We start from the raw sequence: 17,170 nt of genomic DNA, 5'->3' as shown, positions 1-17,170 counted from the left end.
TGCCCCTCTCTGTGGTGGGGAGCCTGCTGACTGACCCCCACCACACACACTTCTGATCAGATAGTGCTGACTTCTAGGCCACAAAACCCATTTGTATTAACCTTCTGTGAGATCACACCCTTTGTCTGCTAAGCACTTTGCTTAAATGACAGTGACTTAAAATGATGCCTGATAAACCAGTGCCTCAGTAGCAACTAAAATGCCGGCTCACTGCCACTGATTTTTATTGTTTCTCAGGAGAGAGGCCTTCCCAGGGTTTCTTCTCAGACAATCACTGTGCAGAATGGAATTTGCAATAAAAGGTTTCCAAAAATGGTCTGCTGTGCATGCCACCCTCTGTACACTCAGCCCTTTCCAGACAAGCACTCGGAACCGTGGCCTCTGGGAACAAGTGCTAGCGCTGAGTTGGAGCTCAGGAAACTCAGGGCTGGGTACACAGGCCCTCTGGCCTCCGCTGCTGCCTCGGCCAGGCCTGGCCACACAAGGGCAGTGACCTGGCCCCAGGAACCTGCTTCGAGTACTGGAGTCCCTGCCAGACTTCGCTGTTGTTGTCACTTGTTACAAACTTCCCAAGCCTAACAAGAGTCAGAACCACAGGGTTCTGGGTCAGAGAGCCCCAGGACCCACATGAGGGCAGGACTTCCGCATCTCAGTTGCTAGGGATGATACAGGGAGGCTGTTGAACAAGCACCCCCCGAGGGCTCTTCTACCCTCACATACCAAGCTTCAACCTTTTCAGTACCCAGTGGGGGGCTGTGTGCAGCAAGCCCTAGGCCCTCGAGTCAGTCCATCTGGTGGACACAGCCTACACCCCCCATCTCTGCAGACTCAAAGGCACGATGGTTGTAATGCGGGCATTGCCACAAAGTGATTTACAAAGCAGAATTACAAAAGAACCTGAGATGCAGGGATTTCCTCATTTTCACATTGGACACTCACGAGGGTCTCTGTCCCTGATGCCTATGCATGTGGTATGCACCTGCCAGAGACACTGCCACCTGCCACAGCACTGTGACAAGGCAGAGCTTGCTTGTTCCCTGTGTACCTGGCCCCTGCCCCACCCCTAGGAGTTTCTAGAATTCTGTACCCCTCCTAGGTTTGTCTCCACAGTGCTCTCACCCAGGCATTTCTGAGCCAAGGGGAAGTGCCAGTGAGAACAAGATGAAACCACAGTTGGGGTGGGAGAGCCGGAATGCAGAGTTAGACTCCCAATCACCAAGGGAAGGATTTTTTCCCGTGGCAACATCAATGTATCGTGTGGCTACATTAGAGGGTCTAGGGCCCAATGCAATGGCTCAATTGGCTAATCCTCCCCTTCCTTGCAAGCACTAGGATCCCATAAGGGTGCCAGCTCATGTCCCAGCTGCTCCACTCCCCATCCAGCTCTCTGCTTGTGACCTGGGAAAGAGAGGAGGATGGCCCAAATCCTTGGAACCTTGTACCCACGTGGGAGACCCAGAAGCTCCTGGCTTCAGATCGGCTCAGCTCCAGCCACTATGGCCATTTGGGGAGTGAACTAACAGACAGAAGAGCTCTCTCCTTTTCTCTGTGAATCTGCCAATCCAACAGATAAGTCTGTCTGACTTCCTCGCCACTAATCTTACCTGCTCCTTAGATGTGAGTCACCTGCCTGTGACACTGAGCAGCGTGTGAGGAGTGTCAGGAAGCTCAGGGCTCCCCGAGCCCTTCCATGCCACTGCCCTGTGACACCGTATCCCCCTGGGGTTGGAGTTCCTCTAGGTTAGGCTGAGAAAAGCAGGTGAATGCCTCACACATCTTTCACCTTCTTCCCCCACCCAAAGCACCCACCCCACATAGACCAAACAGAGCAAGTGGACCTCTCAGAGTCACCCTGTCCGAGGGACACTGGGGACAGACACAGCTTCTGCAGCCCAGTTCAACAGGTCAAAAGGTTTCCAGGTGACTGGCACTCGCCACCTTCTCTATGCTATGTTCCTGAGGCTGTAACCAGGGTGTCAGTCTCCTACCTTTGCAGAAACTGGTACATCTTCAAAACTAGAGACCCTTCCAGAAAGCTGTGTGGAGCAGCCTCCTCTGGAGTTCCAGAAGTCTCTAGGTGCTGCCAGCTCTGCTCTCAGAGCAGCCAAGACAGCTTCGGCTCCAACACGCATGCACAAAACACTGTGAGAAGCCCCATGAGAGTTCCAGTGGTCCAACAGGGCACCTCTCAGGGTGGGTCTGAGTGAAAGGCAAGAGGCACATTCCAAAGAACTGACCCAGGAAGGAGGCAGTGCTATTCCTCAAAGCTCAGGAAAGCACTGAGGCAGACACAATGGAGGATGCCTGGACTGCTGTGCAAGGAGTCAGCCAGGCTCGAGACAAGGGGTTAGGGGAGGTGATGTGGACTCAAAGGTGGTGATGACATGGAGAGACACCCGATCATGGTGAGAACTCGCACAGGGGCCACGGACAAGCGTAAGGTGTGACAGCTAAGGCCAGGGCCAACACTGCAGCACCTGTCACTTGGTGGCTGTGGGAGGAGCCAGGATGCTGCTGTGAGCAACGGCCCCTCGGGACTGGTGGTCCCTCCGAGCTGCCGGTGAGGGCCGCAGATATGCCAGGGCCCAGAGGGCAGGCCAGAAGACCTTGCACCTTCACAATGGAAAGCATCTCTCAAACTCCCCGTGAAAAGTTACCGGAGTCTAAATTACAACAAATTTATGAAAGTTAAATGGGGGGCCCAGCGGCGTGGCCTAGTGGCTAAGGGATCCCATATGGGTGCCGGTTCTAATCCCAGTAGCTCCACTTCCCATCCAGCTCCCTGCTTGTGGCCTGGGAAAGCAGTCAAGGACGGCCCAATGCATTGGGACCCTGCACCCGCATGGGAGACCCGGAAGAGGTTCCAGGTTCCCGGCTTCGGATCGGCGCAGCACCAGCCATTGCTGGTAAATCATCGGACAGATCTTCCTCTCTGTCTCTCCTCTCTGTATATCTGACTTTGTAATGAAATAAATAAATCTTAAAAAAAAAAAAAAGTGAAATGGGAACACTATCCACAGAAATAATTACTGTCATTTTCATTGAGATGCTTATAAATAGAAATTCATTTCCGAAGACATGAAAGACAGGAAAGATCCTGAAAGAAAAGTCTCCAAATGGCATCATTGTTGGAACATTCAAGTCAGTCTCTTGGAATCATGAGCAAATTCACCTCCAGAGACGCTCTTCCACATCACACACATCAAGGTGACAGATAACCTGTCCTATGGAAGCTGTGCCCTTCCTGCTCTGTAAATGGAAACTATATAAGATATGAAGTGATTAAACAGGGTATCATTTTATTGTCTTCAGTTTGAGAATAGACCAACTGTCTAAATGTACAACTTAAAGATTCATTCCAGGTCCGAGTAAAACTACCTCCCTACCCATGAAGAGAAACTGAGCCAGAAGTGGTGCCCTGCCACCGGCCCCTCACGGCCCCCTCCACCAGGCTGGGAACCGGGGAGCCCACAGCAGAACCACTTCTCAGCTGGCCCGCTTGCTGGGATCCGATATAAAGAAACCCACAAGGAAATACAGTCGTCCTTCCAAAGTTTTTTTTTTATTTTAAATTCATTGAAAGAAATAAAATTATGTTTTAAAAAAATAGAGCAATCTCACAAACTGAGGAAAGCCAGGAACAAAAAGAACAAGTTAGTATTTTTTTTTCCTGAGAGGCAGATCTAATTGCTGTAGAATGGACTTTCTCCTTCCTAGCTTTTGTCAAACAAGAAATGTTCTTCTATATCTAAGGCATCAAAAAGCACTGAGTGCTAAATGGGTTTTTCGGATACCAGGTTTCAAGCCCTCTAACAGGGATTAAGAAACATCAAAACCTGCTACAACTTCCTTCTGCTCAATAGTAACTGTTACATTACACACACTGCTACTGTTTAATGTAAGCTTCAGAATTTTCACACTCACAACCTGAATTTCAAAAATCTGGTCCTATTTTATGAAAATCTCAGTACTGCTCAGTAAGAATGTCCACGTCTGAGCTGGCGTCCCAGTCCATGAAAGGAGCCACACAGCAGCGGGGCTGGGCGGCTCAGACCTCGCCCTCTGCGGCCAGAACCAGAGGACAAGCACCCACCCCAGGAGATGCAGAGGCAGCCAGCAGTTCACACTAAAGCCTGCTTTCTAAATCACAAGATGTGTCCACAAAGGCGAATCCGATCTTTATCAGTCCAGAGGGAACACAAGGAAGTTATGAAAGTCACTGTACAATCTCAAGTTCTAAACCCCATTCCTACAGTTGCTTGCCTTTCACCTAAACCATCAAAGGAAAACAGTGTGATAAGATAGTGAGGGGACTGGGTCAGGTTTTTGTCCTATCTATCCACTCCTGTTACAGTTCAGATTTGCACAGGTAACAGGATTTTCCAGAAGTTGCCAACTTCTATTCTGATTTGAAATGCTGAGTGCACACTCCACTACCCAAGCTTCTTTGCTCAGAACAGCTAATCCATGTAACTGGTAACCAAATTCCATGGGTGAGATGTCAATTTCCAAGAGATACTTCTTTTTTTAGTAAACAGGGGATTAAAATGCCTGTTATAGGTGTTTATAGATTCAAGTGCCCCAACTGCATCTCCAATTAATTATAAAACATAAGTCAGCTTAAGATTCACAAGGATTCCCTAGATCTTAGCTTTTCGAAACAACAGCCTCTAGGTAGACTGAAATTCCAAGGTAAACCAGAGTTGGGCCCTAACAGAACCCCACACCCTGTTTTCCAGCTCTGAAAGGCACGAACCCCCATCCTGGACAGCTTTTCAGAGGGACAGCAGGGCCCCTGCCTGTGCCTAGAACGGCCTCAAGCGTGGCTGAGCTGCCAGACACAGTGACGGTCAGCACCCTTCACCAACCCAGGGGTGTAGACATGGGCTACAATGTGGTCACGTTATTCCAAATCCTACCAGGAAAGAGCAAGGTGGCCAAAAACTGCCATGTTCAAACAAGACACCTGACAGCACAAGCTTAAGATGAGACATAACTCAAGTCCCTCGTCACCAGCCCAGGCACAAAGAACTACAAAAATGTCAACAATTCCAAGCCAGAATTATGCTACCAAATAATAATAATAATCACAATAAAAAGAACATTAACAAAGACCACCTAGACTGGCAACATTGACCCACACCAGACTCAGATTTCCTACTTCAGTGATTGCCATTTCTTAGTCAACAAAAATGTTGGTAAACCTGAGTTCTACTGGCATTTCCTTCCTAAAATAACTTACGAGACATAAAAGTATGCAGTATGCAAATGAACAGACTGAAGCAGTGCTACACCAAGTCTGAAAAAACAGCCCACTAATGAGAAAAAGAAATGTCACAAAAACAATATAAAAAGTTGTATATATGTGAAATAAATTAAAGGTTAGAACCTTACACATTTTCAAGTTTCCTTGGACTACAATTTTGGGAAATGGCATGGAGTTGATGTATTTTTTCTCATCATCACTTGGCTGAGATACCAAAACAATCCTTCACAAGGAATTTCTGCCTTTAGAAGTCATAGCTGTGACAGCTGCTTTGCACAAAGGGGCAAACTACCTGCAGAATCAGTATTCCAGACTCGTCGGCAACTTGCGGCATCTGTTGAAGACATCTTGCTTACTAACTTGGCTGTCAAAATCTTCCCTCCCCCATCCCAAAATGCTAACTTCTACTAGCATCTGCAGAAACTAAAATTTGATATACAAATATCTTTAAGCCATCTAGTTTCTTTTTTAAGGACATAAAATAATGCAAATAAGCCAAAACTATTCCCAAAACATAATTCTAACATGCTTTACTTTTGGCTAAAATCGATTTGCTTCCTAAATGCTATCTGCATCTGAAGATCAGTTAGTCGCCTATGGCCTTTAAGGTAAGATGGGGGTTTCTTTACTTCACATGTCATCACTATTCAAAAACTTGTCCTTACTGGGGAAAATAATACTAATTATGCTAAAATAAGATTTATGTTACTCCAAATTACAAAGTGATTGGTTCCTGTAATTAAGGATTTCTACCACATAATTCAAAATAAAATCACAAATAGACTAACATACGGATGGTGTTCAATTTTTCTTCATCCAATTCACCAAATCCACTAAAACCGAGAACCTTCTGTGTGACTTGGGAAACCTTCAGTTTCCCATTCCTTTGATCAGCTTAAAAAGAAACATTTCCTAGGAAGTCAGGAGTTAGCAACATCAAGGTCCGTCCAGGATATATATATGTTTTTTTTTAACCAGATACCTTTAAAATGTTTGGCTTTTAATCCCGACAAAGATCTGCATCATTTAAAACCAGATTCTTTAATCACATGGCTACTATTTTGTGCTAATCAACTCTTCAGTGCCGATTAAATAAGCTCCAATGGATCTTTGACGATGGAACAAGACAATGTCCAGCCACTGCCACAGGTGGTACAGGTGGTCACACCTGTAACATTCAAGCCACAGTCGTGCAGTCTGGGAAAGGTGGGGTCTACGGTCCTGCATTCTCAGAATTTGTCGTCGCTGTACTTTCAGTGCTAATGGGTTGCACGTTGTCTGCAAGGTTGTGTGCATGCTCAAGAAATAAATCTTTGAGTACACTCAACTCCTTAGTCAGCAATTTAATTTTCGCCTCCAACCGTTCATTCTCTTCTTTGAGCTGATTCACTCTTTGCAGTGTATCTTGTGCCTTCTGCTTGCTTTTCAATCGGCTCTTCTTCACAGCCATGTTATTCCTCTCTCGGCGCTGCCGGTACTCGTCACTATTCCGATCCATGGGTGAACTCTTCTTGCTTTGCTTACTGGGAGGCACAGCTTTGCCTCCTCCCCCAGGGCCAGCAGGCACCAGCTGAGGCACCTGCTGCACGCCGCTGGCATGCGCCTGCGTGTGGATAACACTTATTCCGTTCACTCCAGGAGTACTGTTTTGCGGCGATATCTTGCTCATTTGGGCACACTCCCTTGCCAACACGGAACAAGCAGAAATGAAGGCAAGGTGATCAGTGGTTTCCACAATAAACTGCCGAAAAATCTTCTCATGTACCTAGTTAAAAAATAAACTAGTTAAAAAATAGACTTTCAACAACAGCATCAAATGAGATTAAATTTGCATGTTCCCAATACAGCTCAACAGGCTAATCCTCACCCTGCAAGTGCTGGCATCCCATATGGGAGTCAGTTCATGTCCTGGCTACTTCACTTTGCTTATGATCTGGGAAAACAGCAGAGTATGGCCCAAGTCCTTGGGCCCCTGTGTAGGAGGACATTGTGACCCTAGAAGGTCAGCGAGCACAGGATTACAGTTGATTGGACAATACTGGTATGATAACAACTGAATGGATACCTTTTGTATAACTGACTGGATATCATTTGTATGAGAACAGTTGAGTGGACAGCATGTGAATGAGAACACTTGGTGGAATATACAAAAGGAGTTCCAAACAAAAGTACAGAAACAGTTGATGGGTTTGTTGATAAGCTCAATACTTCCTCCCTTATCCCACATGACCCTCAGTGTATAAAGTCTGATGCCACTAATAAACTTCGGCTTTTGCCCATCAGTCAGAGTCCACACGTGTTATTATTAGCTCCGCACACCAAGTCCATCGCTGTGGACAGCGACACCCCTGCACCCATGTGGGAGACCCAGAAGAAGTTCCTGGCTTCAGACTGGCTCAGCTCCAGCTATTGCTGCCACGTGGGGAGAGAAGCAGCAGATGAAGATCTTTCTCTGTCTCTGTAAATCTGCGTTTTCAACAAAAAATACCACAAGGAAAGAAACAAGTCCTAAAGATGCAACCACGACAGCACACATGCCAGAGCTCAGGCTGGACAGAGGAGCTGAGCAGCTCCAGGCCCGCACCCACGTCCACACTGCTGGATGCAGCACAGCACACGCCAGTTCTGAGGCACTGTTAAGGTGTGACCCAGAGAAATGAGGGCAGCTTCAAAAACGACACCTGTCTGCACTACAAGGAACCCAATGGAGTCTCTCCAGCTGCTGAGCTGGAGCACTCTTGGGAAGCCACAGCAGTGTGAGGAACCACAAAACTGCCACAACTGCATCAGTGGAAAGAATGTAGTGTCAGAATTATGAAATTCTGCAGTGAGCAGAGCCCACAGTGATCAAGGAGAAGGCAGTAAGCACCAGAGGCTTCCCCCACACCTTTAACAGCCATTTCTCTAAAACACTGTTTTGTGTTTTTTTTTTCTCTTTGCTTTTCAAAATCACTAATTATTTAAAAAAGCACATTGCCAGTCCTGAGCTCGTGGATACCTGTTCTCACTCTAGTACCAAAGCAAGACAGAAAGTTCCCTGCCAAACCACAATGACTATCTACTCCAAGTCAACCTGCAGTGATGAATATTGCACAATTTCCCCCGTTACAAAGGGTCTGCTCACCATTAATATGAGCCCTGCTCACTGCCTTTTGATACAGTTTTTCTCAGTTTTTAAGAACCTGCTCAACACCTCTCCTGTGACTGTTTACCATTCACAACCAAGTTCATCTCATTTACCTACTTTTTAACTCTTATCTACCAATCCCACCATTGATCTTTAAGGCCAATCTCCGCAGCACGCCAGGGCCAGCTCAGGGACAGCAGTGAGAGGAAACAGCCCCGAGTGGGAACTGGCTCAGCTCTGGCTTAGTTTCCATCTGCAAATGAGGGATGTGGAATGCCAACAGGCCTGACTATGTGTCATGAACCTGAGCCACTCAAACTGACCCATTCAAGAGCTCCAAATTTACAGGTGCTCGCTCCTGCTTCTGGACCCAAAGACCCAGGAATGGAAAGTCTGACTGGCACTGCCAAGGTGCCAGGACAAGCACAGTAATGAAGGGTGGGGAGATCTAAGTGTTCACAGACCCTACAAACTGGCAGAAATACAAGAAAAGGAAAATTACACATGCTTGAAAAGTTCTTCAACTTCACAACAAGCCACATTTCGAAAAAGGCATTTTAACAGTGAACAAAAAACACAAAAGTTCATTTGTGCTTGTTCCCATCACAAATAGTGAGCACCTATAACAGGCCAAAAAAAAAAAAAAACCCTAAATGACAGTGTGGCTGCTGTACTGCCAAGCCCAATTCCAAAGTCCGGCATGGAGGAGGCAGGGCCACGTTGCCTGGCTTCCCTAATGAATCACTCGAGGCTGCGGCAGCAGGCAGGTCCCAGCGCCGGTCTCTGGATCAGCAATCACCCCTGGGGCACCTCCTCAGGGGGCCTGAGGACCACACTGTCCTGGGAGCGGGACTGCACACTTTGGCATAGATTAGCAATGACCTAAATAAGTAATAGGGGTTTTAAAAGGTCCCAATCTCTTGAGTATTGTTTATTCAAATCAGTAACACACCAGAAACCTAGGAATGCTAGGACAACTAAGATAAAACTTTTCTAATGTCTCACTTGGGAAAACAAACCTGTCCAGAGTTTTCCTAACCCTTTGTCAGTACTCCTCCTGCCTCGTGGCTGGAATGTATTTCTCCCCTGTCTCATTAAAATATAGTTTTCACTGCATTTCCTCCGTGGAAGCCAATACTTCAAAGTCTTCATAGATGCTTCTCCCTTTCCAGGTCAGTTTTCACTACTAAACAGGACAATTCTACAGAACACATACAGCAACAATGACCTCATATCCCCTCTTCCTCCTGCCCCAGCAGTTACGTCAGAATGACATCTGACATCAAGTCTCAGGGCTGGAGGGCTCAGGCTTAGCAATGTCCTGCGCACCACTGTCACCAGAGCCCTCTCGGCCACCTGTGGCCCCATCGACAGGACACAGGGTCCCAGCCTCCCTTCAGCCCTTGCACCCTTCAGGCTGCACAGCTCTCACGGTACCTCCTGGCTGCCCAATGTGCACCCCCAGCTCCACAGTGGGCACCCCTGCAGGCTAAGCTGAGCTCACCCTCACAGGCCTAGCAGCCGCTGCAGGGGCCGGGAGGAAAGGACGACCCTTTCTCCAGGGGACACCAGCAGCTCCCTAGAGGAAGAGGAGAAGAAGGCAGGTTTGTTTTGTCTTTTCAGATGTCCTTTTTTCCCACTGTTTTTGGTGTGGTTCACAACACACATAGCAGTGTATAAATACATACCTACTGGGAGCTTGTGTTCAATTGATTTATTTACTTATTTTACTGATAGGGGCTGGGGAGCCAAAAAGGCAGGATCCCACTGTATCTACCCCTGTGTTAAGAACCTCCTTTCCAGAGCACTCACACACAGCAAGCCTGGAGCTGTGGCTACCTCTTCTTACCACTACTGTGACCACAGGAGGCCTAGCTGTCCTTCCCCAAGGCTTACCCCGTGCCAGCTAAGTCCCCAGGAACCACCTCCACCAAGACGGTGGGGCTCCCAGCCTCAACATGCTTCTGACAACTGAAGGGCATTCTGAAGCTCAACTGTGCTCCCCCTGCGTTTTAAGCAGCTGCAATCGAAAAACCAAAACATTCACGTGCAACCTAGTATTGCCTCGGCTTTGTTGCCCAGCTTTTCCAGAAACCATCAGATACATGGCCTACCCCAAAACACTGACCGGATCCTCCTTACCCATCAAGAAGCTGGAGCTAACAGAAAGTCTGAGTAAAGGGGGAAAAAAAAAAAAAAGACAAGTCCTTACAAGATCTGATTTCAAAATTGCCTTTGGGAGAGTCAAGTCTGCAGGAGACACATTCCACGGAGAAGATACATTGGTGCCTGTGCGGAACTATCCGGCGTCACGCCCTTTCCAAAGAAGCAACCCAAAGATGCCTGGAGGACAGCTCAACGCTGCAACCTCTCGGCCTCGCACCCACCCTCCCCAGCCCACACACGCCTGGGCCGGCTCCTGTCCCTGGGGTTCGCCCCTCTCCCCCTCTCCGCTCTAGTTCTATTCCATTCGTGGCCGTGCCACGTCCACCCAACTTGTTGTCCAACCTAGAGCTGCAGGACACTCCGGCATCTCCATAAACCAACGACACATCCTTTCCATCCAACTGTCCTCTCCTCTTTCCCCTGCCCGCTGCTCCTGCCCCGGTAACTTGTGTAATGAATTCTCCACCGCCCCATAGCCGGAGCAGGAAACACCCCCTATGGCACTGGGGGGAGTCCCGGTCCAGGCCCACCGGCTGCTCCGGGAACACCCCGCATCCCCAAAGGCCAATGCGCGCCGCACTTGTCGTCACCCCCGCGTGGCTCAGAAACCCGGGCCCAAGTTTGGGAGTGGGGGGGCGCGCGCGCACACACACACACACACCCCTCGCCCTCGCCCGCCCCATCTCCTCCGGGCCGCGCGGGAAGCGCGGGGGGTCGGCGGGGCGGCGCCGCGGCGCTGGGCCGCCGCCAGGGGATGAGCTCAGCCGCCCCGCCGGGTGTTGCCGGCAGGTTGCATCAGACGCCGCGCGGGGCCTTCCCGACCAGCCCAGCCCCGCCGGCCGCCTCGAGTGTCCTCAGGCCGGGTTCGCGCACACGCGAGCGGCAGGCGCCACCGCGGCCTCCTCCTCCTCTCGGAGCGCCCAGCCCGCCGAACCCGCGCGGCCTCCTTACCTGCGCCTCCAGCCCGCCCGCCCCCAGGCGGCCTCCTCTCCCCAGCGGCCCCGCAGCGGCGCGGCCCGACCCGACCCAGGCCTAGCAGCCCGCGAGTCAACGAGGAGGAGCGACGGTTACGAAACCGGGAGCCTCCGCCCGTTCCGCCGCCGCCGCCACCGGCTTCCCCTCCTCGCCGGCACCGCGCGCGTGGCCGCCGCCGCCGCCACCACCACCAATGGGAGCGCCGGTCCGGCCCTGACGCAATCGCCTCTCGCGACGGACAGCGGCGCTAGCCAACCGCGAGCCGGAGAGCCTCGGGAGGCGGGCCCGCGGCGGAGGCGTTGGCCACGGCATGGCGGGGCCGGCGGGTGTGGCGGGTGTGATGGGTCCCTGCCGTGGCGGGTCGTGCCACCTGCGGGCCCCGGGCGACCCGCGGGAGTCGGTGCCGATAGCGGGTCCCTCACTCACGGTCGGCCAGCTGCAGAGAAAAGTTCTGACCTTAAGTCGGAGACCAGAGGAAGCCTCCACCTAGTGAAGGCCACACCTGCCTTTGCAAAACAACATTCCTGAGCTGTTTTGTTTTTTTCTCTGTTGGTGACCCCGCGCGTCCTCCGATTTCCCGGAACGCCCTCACTCATGGACGCGCCTCCAGGCCCACTGGCCTGAGCCCGCCGGGCTGACTCAGTCCTGAAGTGCGGGGTCCTCAAGGCGATTACAAACTGTGTGTGTTTGGGGGGGGGGGGAGGAAGCGAAATTTTTCCAATGTAGGATTAGTGTTGGAGCGACATTCGTGGGAACTACAGGTCGTCGATTTTGGTGAGGGTTGAAATAAATCGGATTTCCAACAACGCCGCCTGTGGTGTCTCCCAGGTGAATGGCTGAGAGGGTGCGCTCCGTGGGAAGGTGGAGTTTGACTCCCAGGGAGGACGACGCGAAAGCAGCGTGCTGGGCCGCTTCCTCTTGAGCCTTGCAAAGAGGAAACGCTTCGGAATGGCCCTGGTTTCAGAACCATGCTGTCCATATGAGCCTGTTTCTAGGAATCGGCAAGAGATGCCGAATCGCCTGTAGAGGAAACGGTGGTTGCAGCAAACAGTGAAGGACAAATGCCGCACGTGAACCTGTGCGTTCCAAGCCGGTTTGTTTCTTTGATCCTGGCTCTTCGGGGTCCTGAACCGAAATTTGAGAGATTTTGATTTTGTTTTGTAGCTCATGGAAATCGTAATTTTTACCACAGACATTTCCTTAGCCTTAAACTGTATAGAAAAAAAAGAAAAAGACACACAGTGTGTATAGGTCTATTCGGTTACGCCCTAACTTGCTAACCACTTTGCCCAGCTGCTGCAGCTCTCTCTGTCTGAGCAAGTCTTCCACACCCAGCAAGTATAGTCACGGCCCTCTGCATCTGGTAGCTAACAATTCTCTTACTCCCTTCACAAATGTTTACCTAGTGTCCACCGTGAGCTGAATACTGAGGATTCAGCAAGGAACACGCCACGCTGGGAGACAGAGGCCCAGGAATGACAGCCTTTTTTTCATTGCCGTGTTCACAGAAGTACAAGATGCCGCAAGGCTTTTCAACAAGGGAAACCAGACGTGCTCTGATGGGCCAGTGGAAGGCCTGAAGGGAAAGTCAGGACTGGCTGGGTGGCTCAGATGGAACGGGATGATTGTGTCCGAAGGCCCTGCAGTGGGAGAAATGTCAGGCCTAAGTGGCTGAAGCTCGGAGCGTCTGTGGAGACCAGTGAGGTGGAGGAGGCCAGGCAGGTTCCAGTTCTTCTCAGAAGAGACACCTGACAAAGATCTGTTATCTTCAGGAAACGAGGTCTGCTCAGGCTCAGATTTCTAGTCACCTTCCTACAATTCCCAGGCACCCAGACCAGCACAAGCAAAATACTCCTGTATATATCTGCCTCATATCATTCCATAGATACTCCACACATCTAAAGAATGTGTAAATAAGTAGTATATCCAAGACCCCTCCAAAAGACAGGGACCTGAAGGCTACTACGATTAACTGCGTTTGTAGTTTGAGAAGTCTGTTTTGTTTATTTGAGAGGCAAAGAAAAGGGGGCTCACTCTCTAAAATTCTTTTTGTCAGAGCCTGAGCCCAATCAAGGACAAAACTGGCAGCCAGGGGCTCCAGGCAGGCCTGCACTTGGGAAGCAGGAAGCCAGTGACTGCATTGACAGGGAACTCTGGATACAGAGCCCGAGGCGGTGACAAACACAAGCATCTGAATCCCCAGGCCGAACACCTGCCCCCAGTATGGACTGTGGTGTCAGACTGTCCTGTCTGCAGCCTCTGGGCTTATGGGATGTGTGGCCTGGGGCCAGTTGCTGAACTCCTCCGTCACTGTAAACAGGGTGGCCATGAGCACTAAAGGAATTGATGTGCGTCAGGTGCTCGTCCCTGGATGATCAAATGGCCAACCTAACCTGATGGCTCAGCGGGGAAGGGAGGGTCTCAGAGGGAATGCTAAGCAGACGGTCCAGCCAAGTTCCCTTCAGACAGCAGAGCCCTCTGCAGTTCCTCCAAGGGAGGCCCTAGTCACTCTGGCTGGCTGAGTTGCTCTTCCCCATGTGGTGTGATCCATATCCTTAAGGGCAAAGTTTCGACCTCCTGTTTGAGTTTGGGCATACACTTGGTGACCAACACAGCCAAGCTGCTGATTGACTGACTTAGAAAAGCCTCAGGTTTCCTGATGGAAAAATCTCTTAACGTAACCTGCACTTGAACCCCTGGCAAACAGTATGAATGTGCGTAAGGCCTTTTCCCCTGTGTCAGATGTTATCATCCTGTGCGTTAAGATGTGTCATCTGTGCCCACAGAGGACAGGTGAGCAGAGGGAGGTCGGGGCATGTCACCCGCACACAGGAGTAGAGGTGCACAGAACGAGGGGTGCCTGCCAGCTTTGCATGTAAGGATAGGTGTGTGGCATCTGTGCCACTTCCAGATGAGAACCTGTGCTTCCTGTGGTTCCAGGAGGGTCTTACATCTTCAGTCCCTTGAATAAATGCAATTACCTGATACATACCTCTAGTACAAGCTATTCCTACAGGAGTTTTCCTTTGAGGTGTGTGTGTGAAGCTAGTTTCCATCATGGCAGGGAGATGGGCTCTGGAGGCAGACCGGAGTTGATTCTTTACCAGATTTACCCTAGAGAGACCTCCATTCGTCATCTGTGGAGAGGGTTAATGCACTGTTAGGAACATTAAGTAAACTTGGGAACTAGTTAAATAAATGCAAGAAAAGGAGTCAGTATGGGCCAACATTGTGATATGGCACATTAAATCACTGCCTACATTCTAGTTTGAGCTGCTGTGCTTTCCACCCAGCTCCCTGGTACTGTGCCTGGGAAGGCAGCAGAAGATGGTCCAAGTGTTTGGACCCCTGCCACCCACGTGGAAAACCTGGATGGAGTCCCTGGGTTGTTGCTTTGGTTTGGCCCAACCCCAGCTATTGCAGCCATACAGGGAATGAACCAGCTGTCAGAAAATCTCTCGTTATACTTTGAAACAAAAGGAGCATATAGAATACACAAAATAAGTGTTTATTTGCCCATCCAAAAATATTTTGAGACCAAGGAGCCAGTTCTTGGTTTCTAATATCATTCCCTGATCAAAGGAATCAGGTTCGCTGGACACATAGCTAAGTCTAGGAGGAAGCAGGAAATATACAAGATGAATCTCGAGCTTCTTGTAGTGCCAGCAGGTAAGGAAGTCCCCAACTGGCAAAACCAGGAAAGGCCATGTGTCTTGATTGGCTCAGGCCTCTGTGATAAGATCTCCTCGATGAGGTGGCCTAACATAAATTTCTCACCATCCAGAAGCTGGGCAATCTAAGCTCGATGTGCTGACAAAGGGGTTTCATTCTGAGACCTCTTCTCTTAGATTTGTAGGTTGCTCAATCTCCAGGTGTCCACACCACTTCTTCTGTGTGCACTGAAAGGGTACCCCTAAAGGGAGAGTTGGAGGGGGCAGACAGAGTGTTCTGCTGTCTTATCAGAACACTCAAGTGGGCCGGACCAGGCTGCAGAAAAGGCTGGCACATGCAAAAACTGGAGCTGGGAACAGGCCTGCTGGAGGTTATTGGGGGTTGCCCCGACTAGGCAGCAACACCCACTGGTATGCATGAGGACCCAGTCTGTGGCCACAGCATCTATCAATGCACGTGAGAAATGGGGCTGGGGCAGAACCGACCAAGCAGCTGCACACCAGGATGTGCTTTGCTGCTGCAGGTGACATAGCACACCTGATCCTGCACTGGCTGGTACACACAAAAGCCTGAGGTCACCCCAGGTGAGGTGTCTTGGACTGCCTGACGAAACCACTGGACTCAGACCCTGGTCGCAGGGGAAAATCACAGGATGTGTGGTCCGATCTTGGAGTGACTGTATCGGGACTGGGCCTCCTTAGTTGCTGATGCCTGTGACAGCATGCTCAGAAGCTAGTGGAGGACATGACAGTCAGCTCATCTAGCCTCGCAGGGTTTGTTGACTGGCTTGTCAGAGGATGGAAAACAGAACAGGACCACTCTCCTGGCCAAGCTTTGCAAAATGTTCCTGGGTCTGTGGATGCACTAAGGTGGACTTTGTCAACTAATCGACCTTGGAAAGATTTTCTCAACCCTGGTGCAACGAAGCTGACAATGCCTCAGAACTCTCAAAAGCACTCTTCGCCATACCGGGGTCTTTAAGGAATCATCAGATGGTCATGCCCCGTTCCAGGATGCTGATGTATTTTTGACAGCAACGAGCAGCCCCTACCCTTCTAACCCTGCAGATACAAGAGGAAAAAAAAAAAAAACCTGAAACATTTGTCCCACCCACTTTCATCCATACCTGACCCTCCTTATCCTAATTGGAGACCCACATGTGCACACATCTCTTACAACCATGTAAACAACATTAAATTTTCTAAAAAAAAATTAAAATCACATTATGAAGGCTCTACTCTCACAGTCTCAGCATCTAAATCTGAATGACTTGTCTACATATAGCGTCACCTTACAGGTTAGGGCTTCAGAAAGCTGGAACACTCGAATATGCAGTCCATCACAGTATGTCATCATGACACAGGGACCTCAGGGCTGAAAGCCAGAATAATTTCAGGGACAAAATAAATGTTGGGTGATAACTCAAAGTACAAAATAAACACCCACGGGTCCAGACAGCTGTTAAGCAGCAATTGCATACATAGAGAAGAGAGAAATGTACCATGCAGAAAGAATTTCAACCAGTTTGTACTCTAGCCTCAAACCAGGGAGCATCACTGCCCCCTTCCGAAGGGAGGCCTCCACAAGACTACCTTCTTGAAGAGCACGGTGTGGGAGGCAGAGCAAGGTTAACCTGGCTGTAGAAAAACCTGACAAGGACAACTTCAGCCAGGAGACCAGCATGTCACAGCCAGGGTAAGATGAAAATGGCCATTCCTCTCTTTGACCCTGCTCCCAAGAACTCAGCAGTTCCCCTTAACCTTAAGGGGAGGGAGGGAAGCCTGGATGAATGGCAACAGGGAGATATTGAACAGAATATCTGCTCCTCAAACCAATGGCCAAGATCATCCACAGATGAACTGTCACAGTCTGAAAGAGACAACTTGTGGCATGTGGCATCGCGGTGAGAAAAGAATGACAATACTAGGTAAAAACGAAGGAAAATCCAAATGTAAGCATGCTTC

At 49.8% G+C, this 17,170-nt stretch overlaps 1 protein-coding gene across 2 annotated transcripts; it reads right to left on the bottom strand.

Moving 5' to 3' along the window:
* Nucleotides 1-6,288: 6,288 nt before the first annotated feature.
* CEBPG (CCAAT enhancer binding protein gamma) lies at nucleotides 6,289-11,717 on the bottom strand. 2 transcript variants are annotated; one of them, XM_004595012.3, is made up of 2 exons: nucleotides 11,511-11,717; nucleotides 6,289-7,031 (listed from the first exon to the last, which is right to left on the bottom strand). In XM_004595012.3, the coding sequence occupies exon 2, from the start codon at nucleotides 6,933-6,935 to the stop codon at nucleotides 6,480-6,482; it is 456 nt and encodes a 151-aa protein (XP_004595069.2). In that variant the 5' UTR covers nucleotides 6,936-7,031; nucleotides 11,511-11,717; the 3' UTR covers nucleotides 6,289-6,479. The 2 variants fall into 2 exon arrangements, with proteins under 2 accessions (XP_004595069.2, XP_058530228.1); XM_058674245.1 differs by lacking the exon at nucleotides 11,511-11,717 and adding an exon at nucleotides 10,902-11,147.
* Between the last annotated feature and the right edge of the window lie 5,453 nt (nucleotides 11,718-17,170).

Source organism: Ochotona princeps, chromosome 16 (assembly GCF_030435755.1).
Source record: "Ochotona princeps isolate mOchPri1 chromosome 16, mOchPri1.hap1, whole genome shotgun sequence".
NCBI lineage: Eukaryota > Metazoa > Chordata > Mammalia > Lagomorpha > Ochotonidae > Ochotona > Ochotona princeps.
This window is presented reverse-complemented; position numbering and strand designations above follow the sequence as displayed.

Excerpts from the sequence above, each read along its gene's own strand:
- CEBPG (XM_004595012.3), bottom strand. The coding sequence starts at position 6,935 with ATGAGCAAGATATCGCCGCAAAACAGTACTCCTGGAGTGAACGGAATA.